Raw genomic sequence first — 18,511 nt, 5'->3', positions numbered from 1 at the left:
GCAGGAAGATTCTTCCTATGCAGACGATCCGTTTGTTCTGCACACTTGTACTTTTACTGGAAAATCGTGAAAATCCATTTCCTCTTTGCACACAATTTTACACGCCAGAAGTCATCATGAGTGAAGATGGAGATCAGGGGCCAATGAGAAAGAAATGGAAGCGGTATACGTATTGTAAAAGTGGGCGCAAGCGCAAGGTGTGGTATGAGAAAAATTGCGAACAAGCGTCACAAAGTCCCGCGAGAAACATTCCAGCTCCAATCTGTAAATCCTCAACCAACATACACCACGAGGGACCGAAGCTCATTGCGCAAGAATGCGATCCACCATCTTCTCCAGCTCAGCCTCATCCGCATCGGGCTTCATACGCTTGGCCATCTGTCGGTACACCTCTCGGGCATCACCGCTCGCCTCGGCAGCGATACCGGGGGGCAACACGGGTGGTGTGGGCGAGGCAGAGGAGCCTGCTGCAGCCACGACTGCCGCTGGCGCTTGCGCCGGTGCTGGTGCTGGTGCCGGTGCCGGTGCCGGTGTCGGGACTGCTGGCGGCGGCGGCGGGACACTAGGCGTCCTCTGAGCCGAAGGCACAGGAGGAGGAGGAGGAGGAGGAGGAGGAGGAGGAGCAGCAGCAGCAGCGGGGACGCTCTTGGTGGCAGGGACAACGGTCCCTTCTTGTTTCGGCACAGCAGCTACGGCAGGGCTTGGGATCGAAGGTCGAGACTGTACGGTCTGAGCATGGGGAGGACGGATTTCTGCACTCGGTGGAGGAGGAGCAGGACGAGCTGTCGGTCGAGGGACAGGAGCAGGCTGACTGACTGCCACAGCCGGACTGCGAGGCGCTTGCGGACCTTCCGATGGGATCCTCGGATGCATTGGTTGAGGCGGGTAGGGCTCGTGATAGCCCTCGTCATAGCCAGGGGGCGGGCCAGCTCGAGGAGGAATAGGTGCATGAAGTGGATGCGAAGTGCGGGGTGACTGATGCGGATGGCCGCCATCAGATGGGCGGGCCCGCTTGTGGGACGAGGCAGGCGATCCTGATGGCAGACTCGATGGAGCGGGCGACCTAGGGTCGCTCATCGGCGGCGGAGGAGGCAGACTGGGATCTGATAGACGCATCGCGGGAGATGGCGAGGTATAGCCAAAGTATGGTTCATGCCACGGATCGGGTGATCGATGCGTCTTGTGCATGCTGCCGTAAGTCGAAGGAGCGTGCCTTGTGGCCCAGGTAGGCTGAGCGTATGGCTGCCTTCCCGGAGGTGGTGCAACAGGTCCTGGGCCTCCTCGATGCACTGGAGGTGGGTGGCCGAAGCCCATGCCGGGAGGTCGGAGGATACCAGCAGCGAGGTCTTGCTGAAGTTGTCTTGCCTTGGCACTTCTGATCAGGATAGAGCCGTCAGGATCATTTGGCGCCAATTGAATCGTTGGCCCAAGGTCGAGCTCGGCAGCGGGATTGTCTGGATCATACCTTGGGAAGACCAAAGTGTGTCCGTTCCAGCCGACGGCGTATCGATTGATCATCGCATCACTGACTCCACGAGCGCGGAGATTAGCCATTCCCGCTTGATACCTCTCTTCGTCCGTCTCTGCAGCATGCATGCGAGCAGTCGCCGCCCCAATTCGGCCTTGTTGCTTGGATCCGGCGTGAGGTTGCGGCATCGTGGCAGGATGACCTGGCTGATGAGGGCTCGAGTGGACTGGCTGCGAAGAAGTAGATCGAGCTTGCTGATGAGAAGCAGGAGATTGATGCAGGCGAGGGGGCGATGTGTGCTCGGCATAGCCGCCAGGGACCTGCGCTGTAGGACGAGCAACAACAGAGGCCTTCTTCATCGAAGCAGAAGATACTGAGCGGTCTGCAGCATCATCGTCATCCTCGCCGAGTACAATGGGACTGTCCTTTGCGCCAAGTCGAGGGACGTTTCTGACTGCCATGTCTGCAGGCATAGCGCTCGGACCAGCTTGGGGAATCGGCGCAGCGGCCACATATCCATCATCAACGCGAATTCGCTTGGCCTGCTCTGGACCACTTGGTTCGGCATGGATGGCAGGATAAAAGCTGTCCAGGTGAAGGACAATTCTCTTCTCAGGTGGGACGTTCCAGCTCTGGATCTTGCTGATGGGCCTTTGAGTAGAACGTAGAGACGCTCGCACGTCCAGCCATTTGTCTGGATCGGTAACGCCCATCTCCCTGACCTTGACCTCGGCGTGTGGGTACTTCTTCTCCGTCTTTGTGCAACACATGGGGCAGTGCCACTTGTGCTCCTCGAAGTTGGATGGGATGTGTACACAGGCATTGTGGAACCATAGCATGCAGCGGTCGCAGCAGATCATGTCGCCAGTCTCTTTGCGATGACAGAGGCAGTAGATCCGCTCACCTTGCACAGGTACCCAGATGCCCACTTCCTCGCGGAACACAAACTTGGCTCGTTTGCCGCGCTTGCGTTTCATGTCTGCACCGCTCGGGGCCGCTGTCTGATTGTTGCTGCCTGGCCCTTCACTGCCCGATACCAGACCAAGTCCGCCTTCGTCACCTTGCATTGCATCGAGCATGCTCACGTCACCACTCTGATCAACAAAGCTTGAGTCGGCGACGCCGGCAGGGGTTGCTGTAGGAGCACCTGAGATGGAACGCGAGCTAGGTGCAGCAGGCATAGGTCTTCCCCGTATCGGCTTGCCAGAGCTGTCGAGGCCAGCAGCTGCGAAGAGCGCAAGTACACATCGATTGATAGGCGAGACTCCTGAGCCAGCGTCGAAGTCGACCGGACTGATGCAAAGTCCATGCAGAACCTCGCGATGACCCTGAGGATCCTCTTTCTTAAACAGAATATCGTCCAGAAGGGTCCTGACGGCCTCGTAATGCTCCTTTGCCTTCTCCAAAGCACCTTCAAGGCGCTCGAACTCGGATGGCAAGAAGCGCATCTTTGAAGAGCGGTACTTGGACTGGTACAGATCGGCCAGGAACTTCAAGATCGTTGCATGGCGAGAGCGCAGGAAGCGCGGAAGACCCGAGGGCCGACAGAGAGCACACTTCCACTTAGCCTGAGCGTTGGCTGACAGAGGCGTTCGGTAGCTCCTGACGTCTTCGTCGCCGTCGTCCTTCTCGTCTGGGTTGACAGGTCTAGCACAGCGGTCGTGGAAGTGGATCCTGCACTGTTGACACTGGAGAAGTCGTCCAGCATGCTTATTCCCAGGTACAACCGCGATACCACAGAAGCATAGGTCCTTCGTCACGGGAGCAGTCTGAGTGGCGCTGCTCTGCAGCTGACCCACTGCCAAAGATGCACCCTGTGACGCTCGACGAACAAAGTCATTGACTGCCTCCTGGATCTGTCTACCAGAGAGAACTTCATCACTTTCTTGGAACACAGTCACCACGGCTTCGCGCATGTCCGAACGCCATTCGTCGTGAAGATCGACATCGCGCTGCAGCTGAGTAGCCTGATCAATGTCGAGCTTGTGATTGTGAACGGCACGAAGAACCTTGCGAGCGTCACTCAGCTCAGCCTCCTTGCCTTGCCGACTAGCAGTTGTTTGCAGTACCGAAGTGATTGCCTTCAGACAGTCCTTGCCAGCCTTTAGAAGGTCCTCGAGCTCGACATGCATTTCCGGCACGACCGGGACTGAATCCTCCGTAGAGGTCAGTCGCTCCAGTCGCTCAAGTGTGCGCTCGCTGTCTCCGGACAAGACGGCTTCCGCTTCCTTCTTCCATTCGTCACCCTTGGCCAGTCGCTCTTGCAAGCCAGAATAATAGTGATGACTGGTAGGTAGGCCAGTGCTGGCGAACTCCTTGAGGAACTCTTGCACTTCCTGGTAGTTGATGTGATTGTCCCAGATGCCATCAAGCTCCTCAATCCACTTGCGCCTGAGCGAATACTGCTTTAGGACATTGTACTGCTCGACATCCACGCTGAGGCCTTCGCAGCTTACGAGAACGTTCTCGCACTCTGCCAGAGAGGGTTCTCCGCCATCTTCAATGCGCTTCAACATCGCACCACAGTTGGACTGGGTGGTCTGAACCATCACTACCGCCTCGCGCAACGCTTGAATCTCCGGAGCATCAAACGGCATGCTGTCGGCCTCAGCTAGAAGTTGTGTGAGATCTTCTACGCTTGGCAGCTCTGTACGAGCGCTATCATCAACGCCGGCTGTGTCTTGCCGCGGAGTGGGACTCAGGCTAGTGACTCCAGATCGACGTTTGCGTCCAACGTTGCTTGTTGGACGTCCGCCGTAGCGCTTTGGCATCAGCTTTGTGGCGTCTTGCACCCAATCATTTGCAATCGCAACGAATTCCCTGAGCTGCTCCACCTCTGGTACCTGAGTTCCGAGCCGCTCGCCCTCTTGCAACATGCTGCGTAAAGTGCGGAGGGAAGGTCGAGCGTGGGTAAGGAGAAGCTTGCGGAAGCGTTTCTGCCACTGAGCAGGGTGCTCAGCTCGATCGCTAATCTTCTCAAGCGATCCCTGAAGCTGCTCGTCCGAGAAGCGCATCCGCAAAGTCCATTGCCTGGGATTATCGCCTTTGCAGACGTCAAAGCCGTGTTCAAGGCAGGCAACGCCGGTCACGCCTGGAGAAACGATCTGCGCAAGGTAGCAGAAGCAGTTGCAATGAGAGCACTGATACTCAGCCTCTTCTGCACGGTCTCTCTCCTCGACGACTTCTTGAAGGCCCGAAACGGTGTCACGCAGAGCATTGCGAAGTCTGAGCTCACGTTCAACCATCTCCTTCATAGGCTCCTGGAGCCAAATTGACGTCTCGAGCGAAGTGTTATGCTGCGAGGCAGTGATGAGTAGCTCATCATGCGAGAAGACAGGTGCCCGAGCAAAGGTCTGATATCGCAAGACAGCTTCCAAGTCGAATTTGATCCAATCGGGCAGTGCAAAGTTGACCGCTTCATTGAGATTGAAGCCATGATTGAAGCCAGAGTGGTACGCCTTGGGATAGGTAATCACGAACTCGTTTGCCCTTTGATCGCAAGCATAGACTTTCACACCCTCTTTGCTGAGCTTCTGAGGGCTCATCATGGTCACAAGCTGGAAGAGCAAGTCAGGAGAGGTCTCAAACAAGTCTGGAGCTACCCGTCGCATAGCTTCTTCGAACTTGTTCGCGTCTCCACCAGGAATGCCGTACCAGGTCTTGGTATCTCCCCAATGCTGGTAGTTGATCGAGTACGTGTAGTGGTCCTCATTGTGCCAACAGAATGTGGAGAACATCATGCCGACGTAGAGCCATGGTACTGTCATACCTGAGATGTCTGACTTGATGTAGCGGAGTAAGGAATTTGGCAGAATGGGAAGATTGTTGAGATTCCAGCCATCGCGAGCATAGGAGCTCAGCGGGTGTGTCTCGAGTGTGGGTGAAGCGCTCCCGTGAGTTGTCGAGTGAACATCTGCGCCGTACTCGACCTCAACAGTCTCGTCTGCGCTTTCGACTAGACGCCAAAACTCGCGCTCAACATCGTCTTCAGAGACGCGTAGGTCCGTACCAGCGATGGTACGGCACACACCGTTGTCAACGGATGCAGCGTTTGATCGCGTCCCTCCCATGGCGATGTCCCCATTAGTGTCTGGCTGACCTTCAGCGATCTGAGCACCGTTGCTGACTTGCTTTCCGTCCCAGATGGCGCCAGGATGCTCCTTGAACCAGCTTCTGCGGAACGCATCGCTTCGCTTCCAGAAGCTGTCCAAGCTGTGAGTCTCGCCGTCGTCAAAGCCATAGTCGTTGCCAGTGCCGACCAAGCAAGGAGGGCAGAACCACTGCGACTTCGGGATCGTCGCCAGCGGAGGATCGAGACAGTACATGTGATAGCCGCGGTTGCACTCGTCGCAGAGCAACATTGCCATACCATTGTCGCCGCGGAGGCAAATTTCGCACATCTGTTCCTCCGCGCCATTGACAGTGATGAGATCATCGGGATCAATGTCCGAATCCTGTCTTGTGTGCCGACGACTTCTTCCACTTGCTCCGCGTTTGGTAGAGGTTTGCGTGTCGGCTCGCTTTCGAGAGCTGCGTCTCTTGGTGCCTCTCTCCGCATCAGCTTGGGCCAGGGCTACCTCTTCCGGGGTCATACCAGCGGCAAGCAACTCCTTTGTGAGGTCGGCAGTACTTTTGCCGTCGTCGGCAGCAGGCGTGCCTGTACTCTGCCTGAGCTGATCTCCTGGTGAACCATTCGTGCCTTTTGCCTGGTCGCGCGCACGAGCGAGGAATACCTCAAAGGGCAGAATGATCTTGGCGTATGCGGCCTTTACCTGTGGCGCAATATGAGCGGCGAGATTGTCTGCGTATCCGAGCGACTTGGCGAGCTCTGCCCATCGTCGCCCCCTGCAAACGACGTCGTAGCCTCCAGCGGCTTTGACAGCGAGCTTCATTTGGTACAGATCAACCGGGCGGCGATCGATGACAGGAATGGAGACACGAGGACTTCCTTGCTGGGAGTGGAACTTCTGGAGCTGCTCCTGGTAGTTCTGTGTGGCTCGGGCGTCTGCGGTGAGAGAGTTGAGCTGTTGAACTCTTGTCCTGAAACGGAACTTTGACTGATCTAGTACGCAGTCCATATGCCACCCTTCGGGAGGTATGACTTTCACAATGCCATATTTGGTACCATTGCCACCATCGGGAGAGCTGACCCATTCGATGTACTTCATCGGATTGGCGAATTCTTCCCACGTAGGTCGGAAGATTGGTGCCTCGTCGAGCTCGAAAAGACGGGGTCGAGTTCGCGGTGGCGGATGGCGAGGGGAGCTGACATGGCTGGGAATGAAAGCCTTTGATGCCGTCGACGACATGTCCTCGGCCGTCTGAAGTGGGATAGGATCTGTGGGAGAGACATGATGGGCCCTTCGTGCAGGGTGGCGATTCGGATCGGGCGGTGCAGTAAGGACTGCGCGGGGATCTGAGACTGCTGCCGAAAGAGCATCAGGGGTGGCGCTGCCCGCCTGCGATAGGACAGGGGAAGTCTCAGTATGTGTCCATTCGGAAGAAGACCTCAAGCGATACTTACTTTGTATTTGCGATCCATGCGCTTCATGCCTCCCTCCTTCGCTGGCTGAGCATTAGCATCGTCATTTTGCAAGCCAACATTAGGAGCGTAGCTCCGCGATGTGACAAATTTGGGTACCCGTTTCCGCGGCCTCCCCTTCGCAGGTGAGCCTTGCGTCCCGGTAGGGGGACCTCCAGAAGCGCCAGCTGATGTAGCTGGACCGGCCGTTGCAGCTTTGACTGTCGGTGATGGGACAGAGGGAACATCCCTGCTTTCACTGCTCTGGACCTTCTTCAAAGGGGATAAAGACGACCCGCTCGCTTTTCTCTGAGGTGACGCTGAGGCATTCGCATCCCCTTTGAGCGGTGAGGATGCAGCGGAAATGGGGTTGCTGGGTGGCTGATGCTCTTGTAGCCTCGAAGGAAGAGCATGTATTTTGGATTGCGGCAATGCAGAGGAGGATGGTGATGCCGTCTGCAGTGACGAAGATGATCTCGCTGGTATAGCTACTGTTGGATTCGCCTGTCCAGTTGCCCTGGCTTGTCGAGCCTCGGCCTTTTCCCTGTTTCTCTTCTCATCCATTGCATCTTGAGCTTTTCTTGCTGCTTCGACAACTAAAGAGATATCGAACATTGGCTGCAACCCAGCACCGTCTGCTTTTGACCATTTGGTATCAGGATGCGCCTTGAGAAGTTCGCGCTGGGATTGTAACATTGCCTCTTTGGATATCTCGCTTTTCCCTGTGCCCGCTAATCTATTTCCGTCGCTCGCTTTTGTACTGCTCGAGCTGCCAGTGGCAATTGGACTGTTACTTGCGCTGGGAAAAGTGCCTGAGACGTTTCGAGACGCCGGTGGGGCGATGTGGTGGTTCCAGTGTGCTTGATCGGAAGCAAGATTGGAAGGCTGGGTGCTCGCCGCAATTGGCTGCCTCTGTATAGCAGATGCACTTGTGCCAGCGGGATTAGGGGCCGAAATGATTTCATCATCATCATCGCTGCCCTCTGCGTAAGAGACTCCCTGAGTGCTCCTACGGGGTCGATTGAGCGTTGCAGAGGGTTGGCGCTGCATGGGACTAGCGGACGATGAGTCTGTGGAGCTGCTAGGTCGATGCCTGCGACGAATTCGGACGGTAGTGGTGCTGCGCTTGACGGGCTCGGCTCCGTTGGCCTGAGGGGGTGCGGGCTGGCCAACGGTGCCGTTTGAGCCAGAGACGCCTGGCGTAGGCGTAGGTGCGACCTTGTCTTGCATCGCACTGTGTGAGGTGTGTGGCGATGACATGTTGCCCGACTCTGTAGCAGCAGAAAGCAAAGGCTACAAAGGCAGACGAGGTGATGAGCCTTGCGAGGACGGTGAGTGAGTGAGTGAGGTGGGATGGCAGCGCCGAGATTGTGCAGCGGTCTTTGCCCTTCGCTTCCGTCTGTGCCCCGGGCTCCCTTTTTAGTGCGCTGATGCCGCCTGACAGCGCAGATCTCGGCAGCAGCGGGCACCAAAGCAGAGCAGCCGGCCACGCGGGCCACCCGGCGGGGAGCCAACTGCGACGGGGCACCAGTGCGGGGGCTCACTCCAACCTTGGCGTAAAGGCACCGTCAATCGCAAGGGCAGTCAGTCTCACAGTAGCAGCGGGTGCAGTGACGGTAGAACTGTACATTACATTCGGCGGCCCAAGGACCGATCAGTGTCGAGATCAAGGGCGCGCTTCTCAGTGGCTACAGGAGGTCAAAAGGGGAATAACGGGAAAATCAAGGAGTCAAGGAGGGCACGAGGTTTGGCATGGCTCCCGAGATCATAGGACTAGCTGCAAGACTCGAGAGTCAGTCTACGGCGGTGGCGAGCGCTTCAGAGGAGACGGCCTGGCCCGCTTAGTGCAGATAGGCCCTCCAGGCCGCCGAAGCATGTCTGCGAGTCCATCTTTGGTGTGATCGTTTATCAACCAGCGGTTGATCCTCAGCAGCAGGAAAGCGAGCAAACGGACCGTTCCTGACACTGTCTCGATGCTGAACCCGTGCTGTCAGACTCGCTTCATCGAGGTGGTCTCGCTTTGATTGCGCAAGCGCGGGGCAGATAGGGTAAAATGACAATGGGGTACTGGATCTCCCCGGTTGCATCCGCAGGGTGTCCGTCTTCTACCTTGAGCCGAGGGCAAGGCGTACAATGGGGAGTGCGACAGAGCTGAGGGCAGTGAGGTACAGGAGAGGGATGGGAGAGGGGGGCTGGTGTCTTGGAAACTCTGCTTCCTTGTTCTACGTGGCACTTCGGGTCAGCTCATTCCGTTCCTGGCGCGCTTTGCAGCCCGCGGCGCCATGGTGTCGACCCGAAAGCAACGCCAGGCTGACCCAACTCTGTGCCTCACACGCCGCGTGGATTACGGCCCAGTCGAGCAATCAGCTCAGCTCGGTCTCAATGTCAATCTCTTTTGCTGAAGTACATGAGCGTAGTGGAAGGAGCTCACGGTGGATATGTGACTGGAGCGAGTTCCGACAACGGTATCCAGCACATAGAGTGAATCAACGGAACGGAACGTGTGCTTGTGATCCAGGGCCTGAGACGCGTGGCGGCGGTGGAGGCCTCGTCAGTCTGAGTCTGAGCTCCATCGCCTCTTCCGATTGCACGCCTACCACACACCACCGCTGCCATCCCCGATTCGATTCACCTACCTGGCATCTCTTTGTTGCATCGACTGGAACAGACGGCTATCAAGGCGCTGAAACAAAGGACAGCCATACTCCGCTCTCAGCATGGTAAGTGGCCCTTCGTCTTTATAGCTGGCTGTCTTGTACAGGCCACTCGCTCACCTCTGTCTCCCTCACCTTGCCATGTCAATGACAGGGTCAAGCTCCCAGTGGTAACGCTGGCCGCGGAAAGGGTGGAGATAAAGACAAGGTGTGTACTATGGTCTGCAAGGTCAGTGTTATGCCTGCCCGCTCCTATTGCTCACCAGGTGTATGGTCCCTCGTATCGCCTTTCCGGACCCCAACAGAAGAAGGATCAACAGAAGAAGTGGGAGCCGCCGCTGCCGACTCGGGTTGGCAAGAAGAAGAGCAAAGGCCCAGCCTCGGCAAGCAAGCTACCACAAGTGTACCCCAACTCACGATGCAGACTGAAGTTGCTGAAGCTAGAGCGGATCAAGGACCATCTCTTGCTAGAGGAAGAATTTGTACAGAATCAAGAGAGGCTCAAGCCCCAGGAGGACAAGGATGCAGAGGAGCGCACAAAGGTGGACGACCTCCGAGGTAGCCCCATGAGCGTTGGCACCCTGGAGGAGATCATCGACGACGAGCATGCCATTGTCAGTAGCGCAACAGGACCAGAGTACTACGTCCCCATCATGAGCTTTGTGGACAAGGATATGCTGGAGCCGGGCTGTCAGGTGCTGCTTCATAACCACGGTCACGCTATCGTGGGAGTCTTGGCAGATGACGTAGACCCCATGGTCAGCGTGATGAAGGTAGACAAAGCTCCCACTGAGACATACGCAGACGTCGGTGGACTTGATCAGCAGATTCAGGAAATCAAGGTGAGTGTGATGTGTCAGCCTCTCTTGCGACTGACACCCTCAGTCTGACTTCTCTTTGCTGCCTTTCTTTGCTTCACAGGAATCGGTGGAGCTGCCTCTCACACATCCAGAGCTATACGAAGAAATGGGCATCCGACCTCCGAAGGGTGTCATCCTCTATGGCCCTCCAGGCACAGGAAAGACTCTTCTGGCCAAGGCCGTGGCCAACCAGACGTCGGCTACTTTCCTCCGCATGGTGGGCTCTGAGCTGATCCAGAAGTATCTCGGAGATGGACCGAAGCTCGTCCGTGAGCTCTTCCGGGTGGCAGACGAGAATGCTCCGACGATCATCTTCCTCGACGAAATCGATGCCATCGGATCGAAGCGTTACGATGCTTCCTCATCTGGAGAGCGCGAAATCCAAAGGACGCTCCTGGAGCTGCTGAATCAGATGGACGGTTTTGACACGAGGAACGACGTCAAGGTGATCATGGCCACGAACAAGATCGAGAATCTGGACCCTGCCTTGATCAGGCCAGGACGTATTGATCGAAAGATTGAGTTCCCGCTACCGGACCACAAGATCAAGATGTCGATTTTGAGGATCCACACTTCGAGGATGAACCTGGCCTCCGACGTCGACCTCGAGCAGCTCATCTCTGAGAATGATGGGCTGTCGGGCGCTGATATCAAGGCACTGGCCACCGAGGCAGGCCTGTTGGCATTGAGGGAGAGGAGGATGCAGGTGACGAAGAAGGATCTCGACAGCGCAAAGGAGAGAGTATTGGCTAGGAATGAGGATCAGGGTCCTGCTGGTCTGTACCTGTAGAGCAACGAGAGATGGAAGAAGGAAAGCCCAGTTCATCCAACTCTCAGCTGCGAGAAGAGTCAATGCCAGAGCCCCCATTGTATACTTGTTCCATTGCGTGAAGTGGACTTTGTGGCAAATGGACTGCTCGAAGCTCGAACTTGCTGCCTCTGCCTCTTCGGTCAAAGCGACGCACACATGCACGGTCCTCGTAGAAGCGACCCTCTGCTCTTCGAAGACACACAGTGAGTGAGAAGATCAACCCAAACGGGGTGCGGTGCTTCTTTTCTCTTTGAGAATTGATCAGATTGAGCAGGCCCTACGAGAAGTGGGTCGGCAGTCTGGAGATAGACGGTAATCAGAAAGGTACAGATAGGGGAGGGGGGCTACAGAGTTTGGGATACGAAAGGATTGGGTGGAAAAGGGTGGGGTGGAGGGGGGAGAGGAGGCACGACAGGAGTACGGACAAGGAGACATGACTATGCGCGGGCGCAACTAGGGGTAAGAGGTGACGGCGAGGACGAAGAGCGGATACCGATGCATACTCTCCGGCCAAGGCCGTTCTTGTCTTGCCTCGTGCTCCATCTACGCGCTTTGCCATGACCCTCGTCTTTCCTCCTGGTCTTATCAGTGCCAGCCCGCGGGGGTGGGCCGCGTTCTTCGAGCTCATTAGAGCATGAAGGCACCGGCGGCAACACCGACCACGACCAGAACGGCGGGGAGTACATTTCCGGCCTTTACGGCAGCGAAAGCTCCACTGGCAGCGGCCGAGGTGCTAGCGGCGGTACCGGCAGACGAGGTTGCCATGGATGCCGAAGCGCTGAGCGAAGAGAGCTCCGAAGAGACGCTAGAGGCGGCGGAGCTAGCCATGCTGCTTACCGAGCTACCGGTGCTGGTGGTGGTAACACTTCCCGAGGCAGCGGCCAATTCGGCAACGGCGCTAGAGGCGGAAGCGTAGAAGGCAGAAGCGGAAGAGGTTCCTAGGGCAGAGTAGATGGCCGAGGAGACGCCAGCGTCGCCCTGCAGGGAAGAGACGAGGCTCTCAATGGGGGCATAGTCGCTCATACTGCATCAAGACGTATGTAGGCAGGAGACGGGAGCAAGATGTCAGACGTCAGAAGGACTTTCCCTTGGCATAGTCTTCTCCTGAAGGAGATCCCACGCTACTCACGCAGCGGCAGAAGCGGCTCCGGCAAAGGCGGTGTTGGCAGCAACGGACTGAACGACGGATGCGATTCCTGGGTTGGTCAGGTAGGAGGTGAGGGGGTTCAGGAGACCAGTAATGGCCTCAAGGGGGCTATCGTTCTGTCGCTTCTCCATGGGCTGGAAGGTCACGAGATGGGGCAATCAGAAGTCAATCTCGGCAAGGAAGGGAGAAGGCTTCGACAGCGCAGCACTGGTAAGCGCGGAGAAGGAGGATACTCACAGCAGCAGTAGCCACTGGCTCAAGGGCAAAGGCGGCGACGGAAGAAGCACCGGCAACGGCGATGGCAGCGTAAGTGAAAGCCTTCATGGTGGAAGAGTAATTGGGAGGGTGGAGTGGGAAGTGGAGAGGCTAGAGGGAGGAGAAGAGTCACGAATGAATGTATGATGGATCGGGAAAGAAGGGGGGGGGAGACAATCAATGCCAGCTCATGCTGCAATCTATATAACGGACAGGCCACGGGCTTGAAGAAGGGGGGGGGGGGGGGGGGGGGGGGGGGGGGGGGGGGGGGGGGAGCCAGGCAGGGAGCTGTCTGTTCGTCGGCACAGCGAGAGCAGCAATCGAAGAGAGGAAGTGGGGAAGGGTAAGAGATGGTCTGTGGGGAGCAGGAGATGGCGAGTGAGAGGCGGCATTGGCCCGCATCTCGGAGTAGGTCTTGCAGCAAATGCATCATCCTCGCAGCATCACCATGCCCCCCTTCATCCGCTTCCAGTCGGCTGCTGCCCGACATGAGCCGGATGGATGAGCTGCAGTTTGCAGGGTGCAGCTGCAGGCTCTCCCCGGTGAGTGCACGCCTTTGTTGTCCGTCCTCTTGTTGGAAGGTGCAAGAGGGACTATGGCTTGGCAGCTGTGTCCTTGGTCTGCTGCTGCTGCCCACACGCTCCGATGACTGTGTTTCTGATTTGTATAGGTAAAGGCGGGCTGAGCCTCCATCGGGTTGAGATGCTCCGTGTCCGTGCATTTCCCGAGGGACTTGATTGTTCAGGCAACTCACCAGCGCATCTGCATCACCGGCTGCATGGAAAAGGCAAAGACTTCAGGATCCGACAAGGGTCGAACAAACACCCTTGGGCGCACACAGGCTCACTTGCCTCCCCTCCCTGCCTCCTTGCCGAGAGGAACCGGCGGAGGTAAAAAAGGGCCAAGACCCGAGTTGCTTAGGCCAGACGCGAAATGCAAGGGAGGAGCATGGAGGATATCGACCTCAACACTGCAGCAGTCCCTGCAGCTTGCAAAGAGCCAGACTCGGTGCCGGCGACCGGCCCTTGCTTACCCCGCACGATCTCCATGGCCTAGACTGGTCATCGGGCAAGGAAGGGGCTCGTCGCTCTCGTCCGAAATGCAATGAGTGCACAAGAGCGTAAAGGTTGCCAAGGTCCCCTAGTGAGTGCAAGGTGGGGGTCCTACCCGCCCTATCTGCATCTCCATCGGTCTCAGCTCCCTCGCTGGCTCTGCAGCCCCCCTTTCACGCAACTTGGGTGCGGGTGAACAGCGCTACCCATTTGTCTGTCAAGCCGGATGGAGGCGTGCGAGGCAAAGCCGCGTGAGCAGCAGCAGCAGCAGCAGCGGGCAGCAGTAGCCGAGGCAGAGAGGACATTCATCCCATCATCAGTAACCGAGGTCAGCCAAGCAAGCCACACCCACATAATCCCGAGGCATTTTGTCCCTTCACATTCATTCGCCTTCCCTTCTCTTCCCGACAGACAGACCCGACGAAGGCAAGAAGCTGACATGCTGACCCGCCAGAGGACGGAGCGATCGGTATCTGGTGAGATGCCTGTCCAGCACGGCAGGCATCCATCGATCGGTCCATCGGTCTTGGTCAGGCGGACATGGCGATCAGTCCGCGAGCACTCAGCGAACGCCAAGGCCGGATTCGGCTTCGGCTTCTTCGCCCCGTCGGTATCGGCATCAACAGCAGTAGCAGCAGTAGCAGCAGTAGCAGCAGCCAGCAGCAGCCAGCAGGCAGCAGGCAGCAGGCAGCTAGCATGAGTACCTCAAGGGCGCCGCACCCTTTGCCAGCCAGTCGCAACGCTCGGACCTCTTTTGGAAGTTCTACCTGCAAGCGCCACTTCCCTTTGTCTATCCGTCCGTCCGTCCGTCCGCAATCGCGCCTGCCTGCCTGCCTGCCTATACTTCATTCCTTTGTCCTTTTCCCGCTACTTGCCCAGCACCCCTCGAAATCGGAGACATTTATTGCCATTGGACTGAAACCCAACCCAACCCCAGACCCTTTGAGTTGGGATTCGGCTAGGCTATTTCTAGCCCAATAGCCCAAAAAAAGTAAAGTAAAGTGGTACTGGGACCCCCCACTCCTGTTCCCGCTCGGATAAATCTAGTGCACTACAATTGATCACATCAGATTCACGTCGGGGGGCAATCGGAACGCTCGCTCAACTCTCGCACGCATAGGTCTTCTGACTTCGATGATTTTTCCAGTTAATTGATTGATTGGTTGTTTGTTTGTGTGAGAAAGTCTGCCGGAGTCCTCGGAAGGAACAGACAGGTAAAGGGCAGACGGAAGGAGAAATAGAAAAGGCTAGGGGTAGGAGGGAGGAGACTGCGACACGTGTGAAGTCCAAGTGGGGAGTGGCAATCCGAGGCGAGGCGGGATGCGGTGGAGGAAGCCGGACCGAGACCAATACAGCCTCTGGCGACGTTGACTCCCTCTCCCTCTCTCTGCCCACATCGTGTTGTATGTCCCCGGCTTTGGCCTGTGCTCGATCACTATCCGCTAGTCCGACATCTTCCTCTGGCCACCTTCCAATTCCAACTGTCCATGCCCTTTCTTTGCCTTCGGCGAAGGCTACTGTCATTCATCCATGTCCATCTCGGCAATTGCATCTTCGTGCAAGCCCCAACGCTTCTCTCCACGCTTTCCACCCAGAGAGGATCCTCCAGAAACATCCTCCTCGTCGTCCTCATCCACCTCGTCTTCGTCATCCTCTTCGGCCGGGGACCTAGATGAGGCGGGGGAGGAGCCACCCATGCTGCTACCGCCTTCTTCGCCTTCGGTACGAGAGGTAGACGACGTGCCAGAGGTGCCCGTGCCCGTCGTACCTGCCGTCTTCGTCGAAGTAGTCGTAGCAGCCGTGTTGCGCTCGTCGCTCTCCTCATCCAGAGCAAGGTGGGCAATCTCCGAGTTGAGTCGGTGTGAGCCCAGGGAACCAAAGGTATAAGGAGTGGTATAGCTACCGTTGCCGTTGCCATTGGCGTAGTTGCTGTAGCTGCCATAGCCGTTTCCATTGCCTAGTCTTCCAGCAGGAGGAGTGCCATTAAGACCAAGCGACTTGAAGCTATTGAGCGGGCTCAGGCCACCACTGACGGAGCGTGGCACAGAGGAAGCTACCGAAGCGCCGTCTGCATCGTAGGATGCTTCGCGGTGAGGAGACTGAACCGAAGAAGAAATCGAGGGAGCCCGGCCTCTCAGAGCAGCCTTTCGCTGCATGAGCTTATCGAAGTTGACCCTATCTGATCCCAACAGACCCGAAGCAGCCGGCGAGACGGCAGCGGGCCAAAGAGCCTTTTCATCAGGTAATGATTGTGCGTCTCCATCAAGGTTGACCAGAATGGCGGCGGCTTCAAGGAGCTGGACTTGTTGATGCTTGGACATGAGGAATTTGGATGCCTCCTTCCAGTAGACTGTGTGCTCCCAGCGGTGCTTGATGAGACAACTCGGATGGCGATAGACCTTGAGACAGCTTTCGCAGCGGTGAAGAGCCAGCTCTTTGCCTCCAGCCGTCCGGGCGGAGGAGCTGAGGGATTCTTCATCTCCATTCATCGATTCGCTGATCGACTCTCTCCTTCCTTGAGTCGCGCCATTGCCTGCAGCATTGGCTGCAGCGGCGAGGAGAGCGGCAGCAGACCCACTATTCGGAGCAGAAGCAGGGACAGCACCACCGTTCTTGTTTACTTCAGCGCTGGCAGGAGGATTGGGAGGTATCGCTTCGCCTGGCTCAGGACCGTAGCACTCTTGACCGAAGTGGGTGTGACCTGTCGGCCTTCCCGTCTTGGCGCCACTGTTGAGTACGGAGGGAGGCAAGGAGAGGGCTTCTGCAGCCGAGCCTAATGAGGCAGAAAACGAAGAAGGCGTGGCGCCATCTGCACCAACGCGTGGACTAGTGGAGAAGGCACGGCTGACATTGGGAGGCAAAGCACCGCCTCGGCCAGTCGGAATAGGTTGGCCTGTTCGGCTGGCAAAGGCGATGCCGATGCCACCTGCAGAGGCTGCTGCTGTCGCTGAATCGGAAGCTTTGCGTCTCATCTGACCGATGGACTCGCGGCGCGGTCTGCTACGACCCTTTGGTACAGAGGAAGGCTCTGAGCCAGCCAATGCATCGCCAGTGTAGCCATTGCCAAAGGAGCGCGAGTATCCTTGTCGATCGGCGCTAGCACCTTGCGGTGTGGAAGGATAGCCATTGTTGAGGGACACCACCGTCTTGTTCGGGGAGGGTGAGAAGAAGCCCTTTGGCGGTGGGACAAAGCCCGAAGAAGAGTTTGGCATCGAGGACTGTCAGATCGGAGAAGAGATGCGAGGAGGCGTCATTGATGTCAGAGATGATGTTGGAGATCGGTTATGAAGGCCACTCCCAAAGTCGGCTCATCGTCTTTACGGAGACGAAGGGACGGAAGGCGAGGTGGAAATAACGTCTTTTCTCCAGCTCTTTGTCTCCGAACATCTGGCTTCATCGGAACAGTAGGGACACGTGGAGCGTCTCTTGAGGTCTTATCTCTAGCACCGAATGCCGCTTTACTCGACGTCTTCTGTGCATGAAGTTCGAGGCCCAACTGCACCCAAGCTTGGCGTCCACCTGCAGTATACTTTCACTTGCGGTGATTTGGGCTACATGCCGTGGCCAATCAGCAATAATCTGTGGCTGCTCCAGTTTTTTTTTCTCGCCCTCCCCCTGCGTGGCCGGAGACTGCAGCCCCCGCGCGGCCCATTTTTTTTTGGACAGGCCTTTGCTGCCGCCGCCTTCGTCGCCGCGGCGCCGCCTTGGTTGCAGGGGAAGAGCAACATGCAGACGAATCAGGACGATCGTCGGCCGGCCGGAAGAGCCCCGGCCAGCCACGCCGGCGAGTGCGGAGAGCGCTGCAGGCCCAATCGCCTGCCTACGCCGTACCTCCCCCACCCGGGGCAGCGCAACGCCAAGAGATATCCTTCGCGACCCATAAGGTGTGCAAGGCAGACTGGGCAACACCTCGAACGACTAGTCGACATTGTCCTTGCGCCTGATGAGACACCAAGGGACCTCACAGTAGACTGCGGGTACCACTGCTCGGACCCAACGCGTTCTGCTTCAAAGAGGTCCGACCCCGGTGCGCCCAAGTCTGCGCCTATGGTGTGCCCTTTGTACTCTGCGCGCTATGTACTCACATCTCTTCCACTCGTCTTTGTCGACATGACTGCTCCCTCACTTGTGTTCCTGCCCGATTGCGAGGTGACTGCCACACCTCCCACTCCTGCAGCCCGCTGGGGCGCCGCTTCATACGCCGTCATGACCGTCTTGGAAGACGGTGGAAGAACCCAACCTCTCCCTCAGAAGGAACGAGTGAGCCTTGTGCTTGAAAGGTCGTACGAGGCCGAAACTCGTAGTAGCGTCAACAAGAGCCGGGGAGGAAGCCCTTGAAGAATAAGGAGAAGCGGTGAAAAGAGCCGTGAGGGGTGCGTGCGGAAAGGGGATGATGCGAGGAAGGTGCTCGGGCCTTGACGTGTTGGGTGAGGTAGGTTTGCAAGAAGAATTGAATCGTCGAGCGAAAGTACTCTGCTGATAGAATGTCAAGGCGATGATGCTGATCGGCTAGTCGGGTGTGCGAGAAAGGTTCCAGAGGAGGAGTGCCTGTTCTGTGTGAAACGGCGCCAAGCGAATGAGCTGTTTCAGACAGAGGCAGACTATCGTGACAGGGGACGAGGAAGCGTGAGAGGGGCGCTCGATGGCCGGTATTCCGTAGAAGCTTCCGATGTACTGACCCTGAAGGAGGTGACTTGTGGGAAAAACAGAGGTGACGAGGTCGAGCACTTGAGAAGGGAGGGC

General features: G+C 57.2%; 4 protein-coding genes across 4 annotated transcripts; 1 reads left to right on the top strand and 3 right to left on the bottom strand.

Moving 5' to 3' along the window:
• Positions 1 to 77: 77 nt before the first annotated feature.
• BCV69DRAFT_280112 (hypothetical protein) lies at positions 78 to 8,342 on the bottom strand. The gene is made up of 2 exons (XM_025491495.1): positions 6,993 to 8,342; positions 78 to 6,927 (listed from the first exon to the last, which is right to left on the bottom strand). Exons 1-2 carry the CDS (start codon positions 8,247 to 8,249, stop codon positions 304 to 306), a joined length of 7,881 nt encoding a protein of 2,626 aa, XP_025351377.1. The 5' UTR covers positions 8,250 to 8,342; the 3' UTR covers positions 78 to 303.
• Positions 8,343 to 9,648: 1,306 nt separating this feature from the next.
• On the top strand, positions 9,649 to 11,367 carry BCV69DRAFT_280111 (26S proteasome subunit P45). The gene is made up of 4 exons (XM_025491494.1): positions 9,649 to 9,709; positions 9,798 to 9,851; positions 9,949 to 10,485; positions 10,565 to 11,367. Exons 1-4 carry the CDS (start codon positions 9,707 to 9,709, stop codon positions 11,291 to 11,293), a joined length of 1,323 nt encoding a protein of 440 aa, XP_025351376.1. The 5' UTR covers positions 9,649 to 9,706; the 3' UTR covers positions 11,294 to 11,367.
• A 318-nt stretch (positions 11,368 to 11,685) lies between these two features.
• Positions 11,686 to 12,849, bottom strand: BCV69DRAFT_280109 (hypothetical protein). Its single transcript, XM_025491493.1, has 3 exons — positions 12,699 to 12,849; positions 12,444 to 12,595; positions 11,686 to 12,338 (listed from the first exon to the last, which is right to left on the bottom strand). Exons 1-3 carry the CDS (start codon positions 12,783 to 12,785, stop codon positions 11,942 to 11,944), a joined length of 636 nt encoding a protein of 211 aa, XP_025351375.1. The 5' UTR covers positions 12,786 to 12,849; the 3' UTR covers positions 11,686 to 11,941.
• A 2,022-nt stretch (positions 12,850 to 14,871) lies between these two features.
• Positions 14,872 to 17,099, bottom strand: BCV69DRAFT_23153 (hypothetical protein). Its single transcript, XM_025489834.1, has one exon. The coding sequence runs from the start codon at positions 16,978 to 16,980 to the stop codon at positions 15,289 to 15,291; it is 1,692 nt and encodes a 563-aa protein (XP_025351374.1). The 5' UTR covers positions 16,981 to 17,099; the 3' UTR covers positions 14,872 to 15,288.
• Positions 17,100 to 18,511: the final 1,412 nt, after the last annotated feature.

The sequence above is a fragment of the Pseudomicrostroma glucosiphilum genome (genome assembly GCF_003144135.1).
Source record: "Pseudomicrostroma glucosiphilum strain MCA 4718 unplaced genomic scaffold BCV69scaffold_1, whole genome shotgun sequence".
In the NCBI taxonomy this organism is placed as follows: Eukaryota; Fungi; Basidiomycota; class Exobasidiomycetes; order Microstromatales; family Microstromataceae; genus Microstroma; species Microstroma glucosiphilum.
Note: the sequence above shows the minus strand (reverse complement) of the source record. Positions and strands in the feature narration are given on the sequence as shown.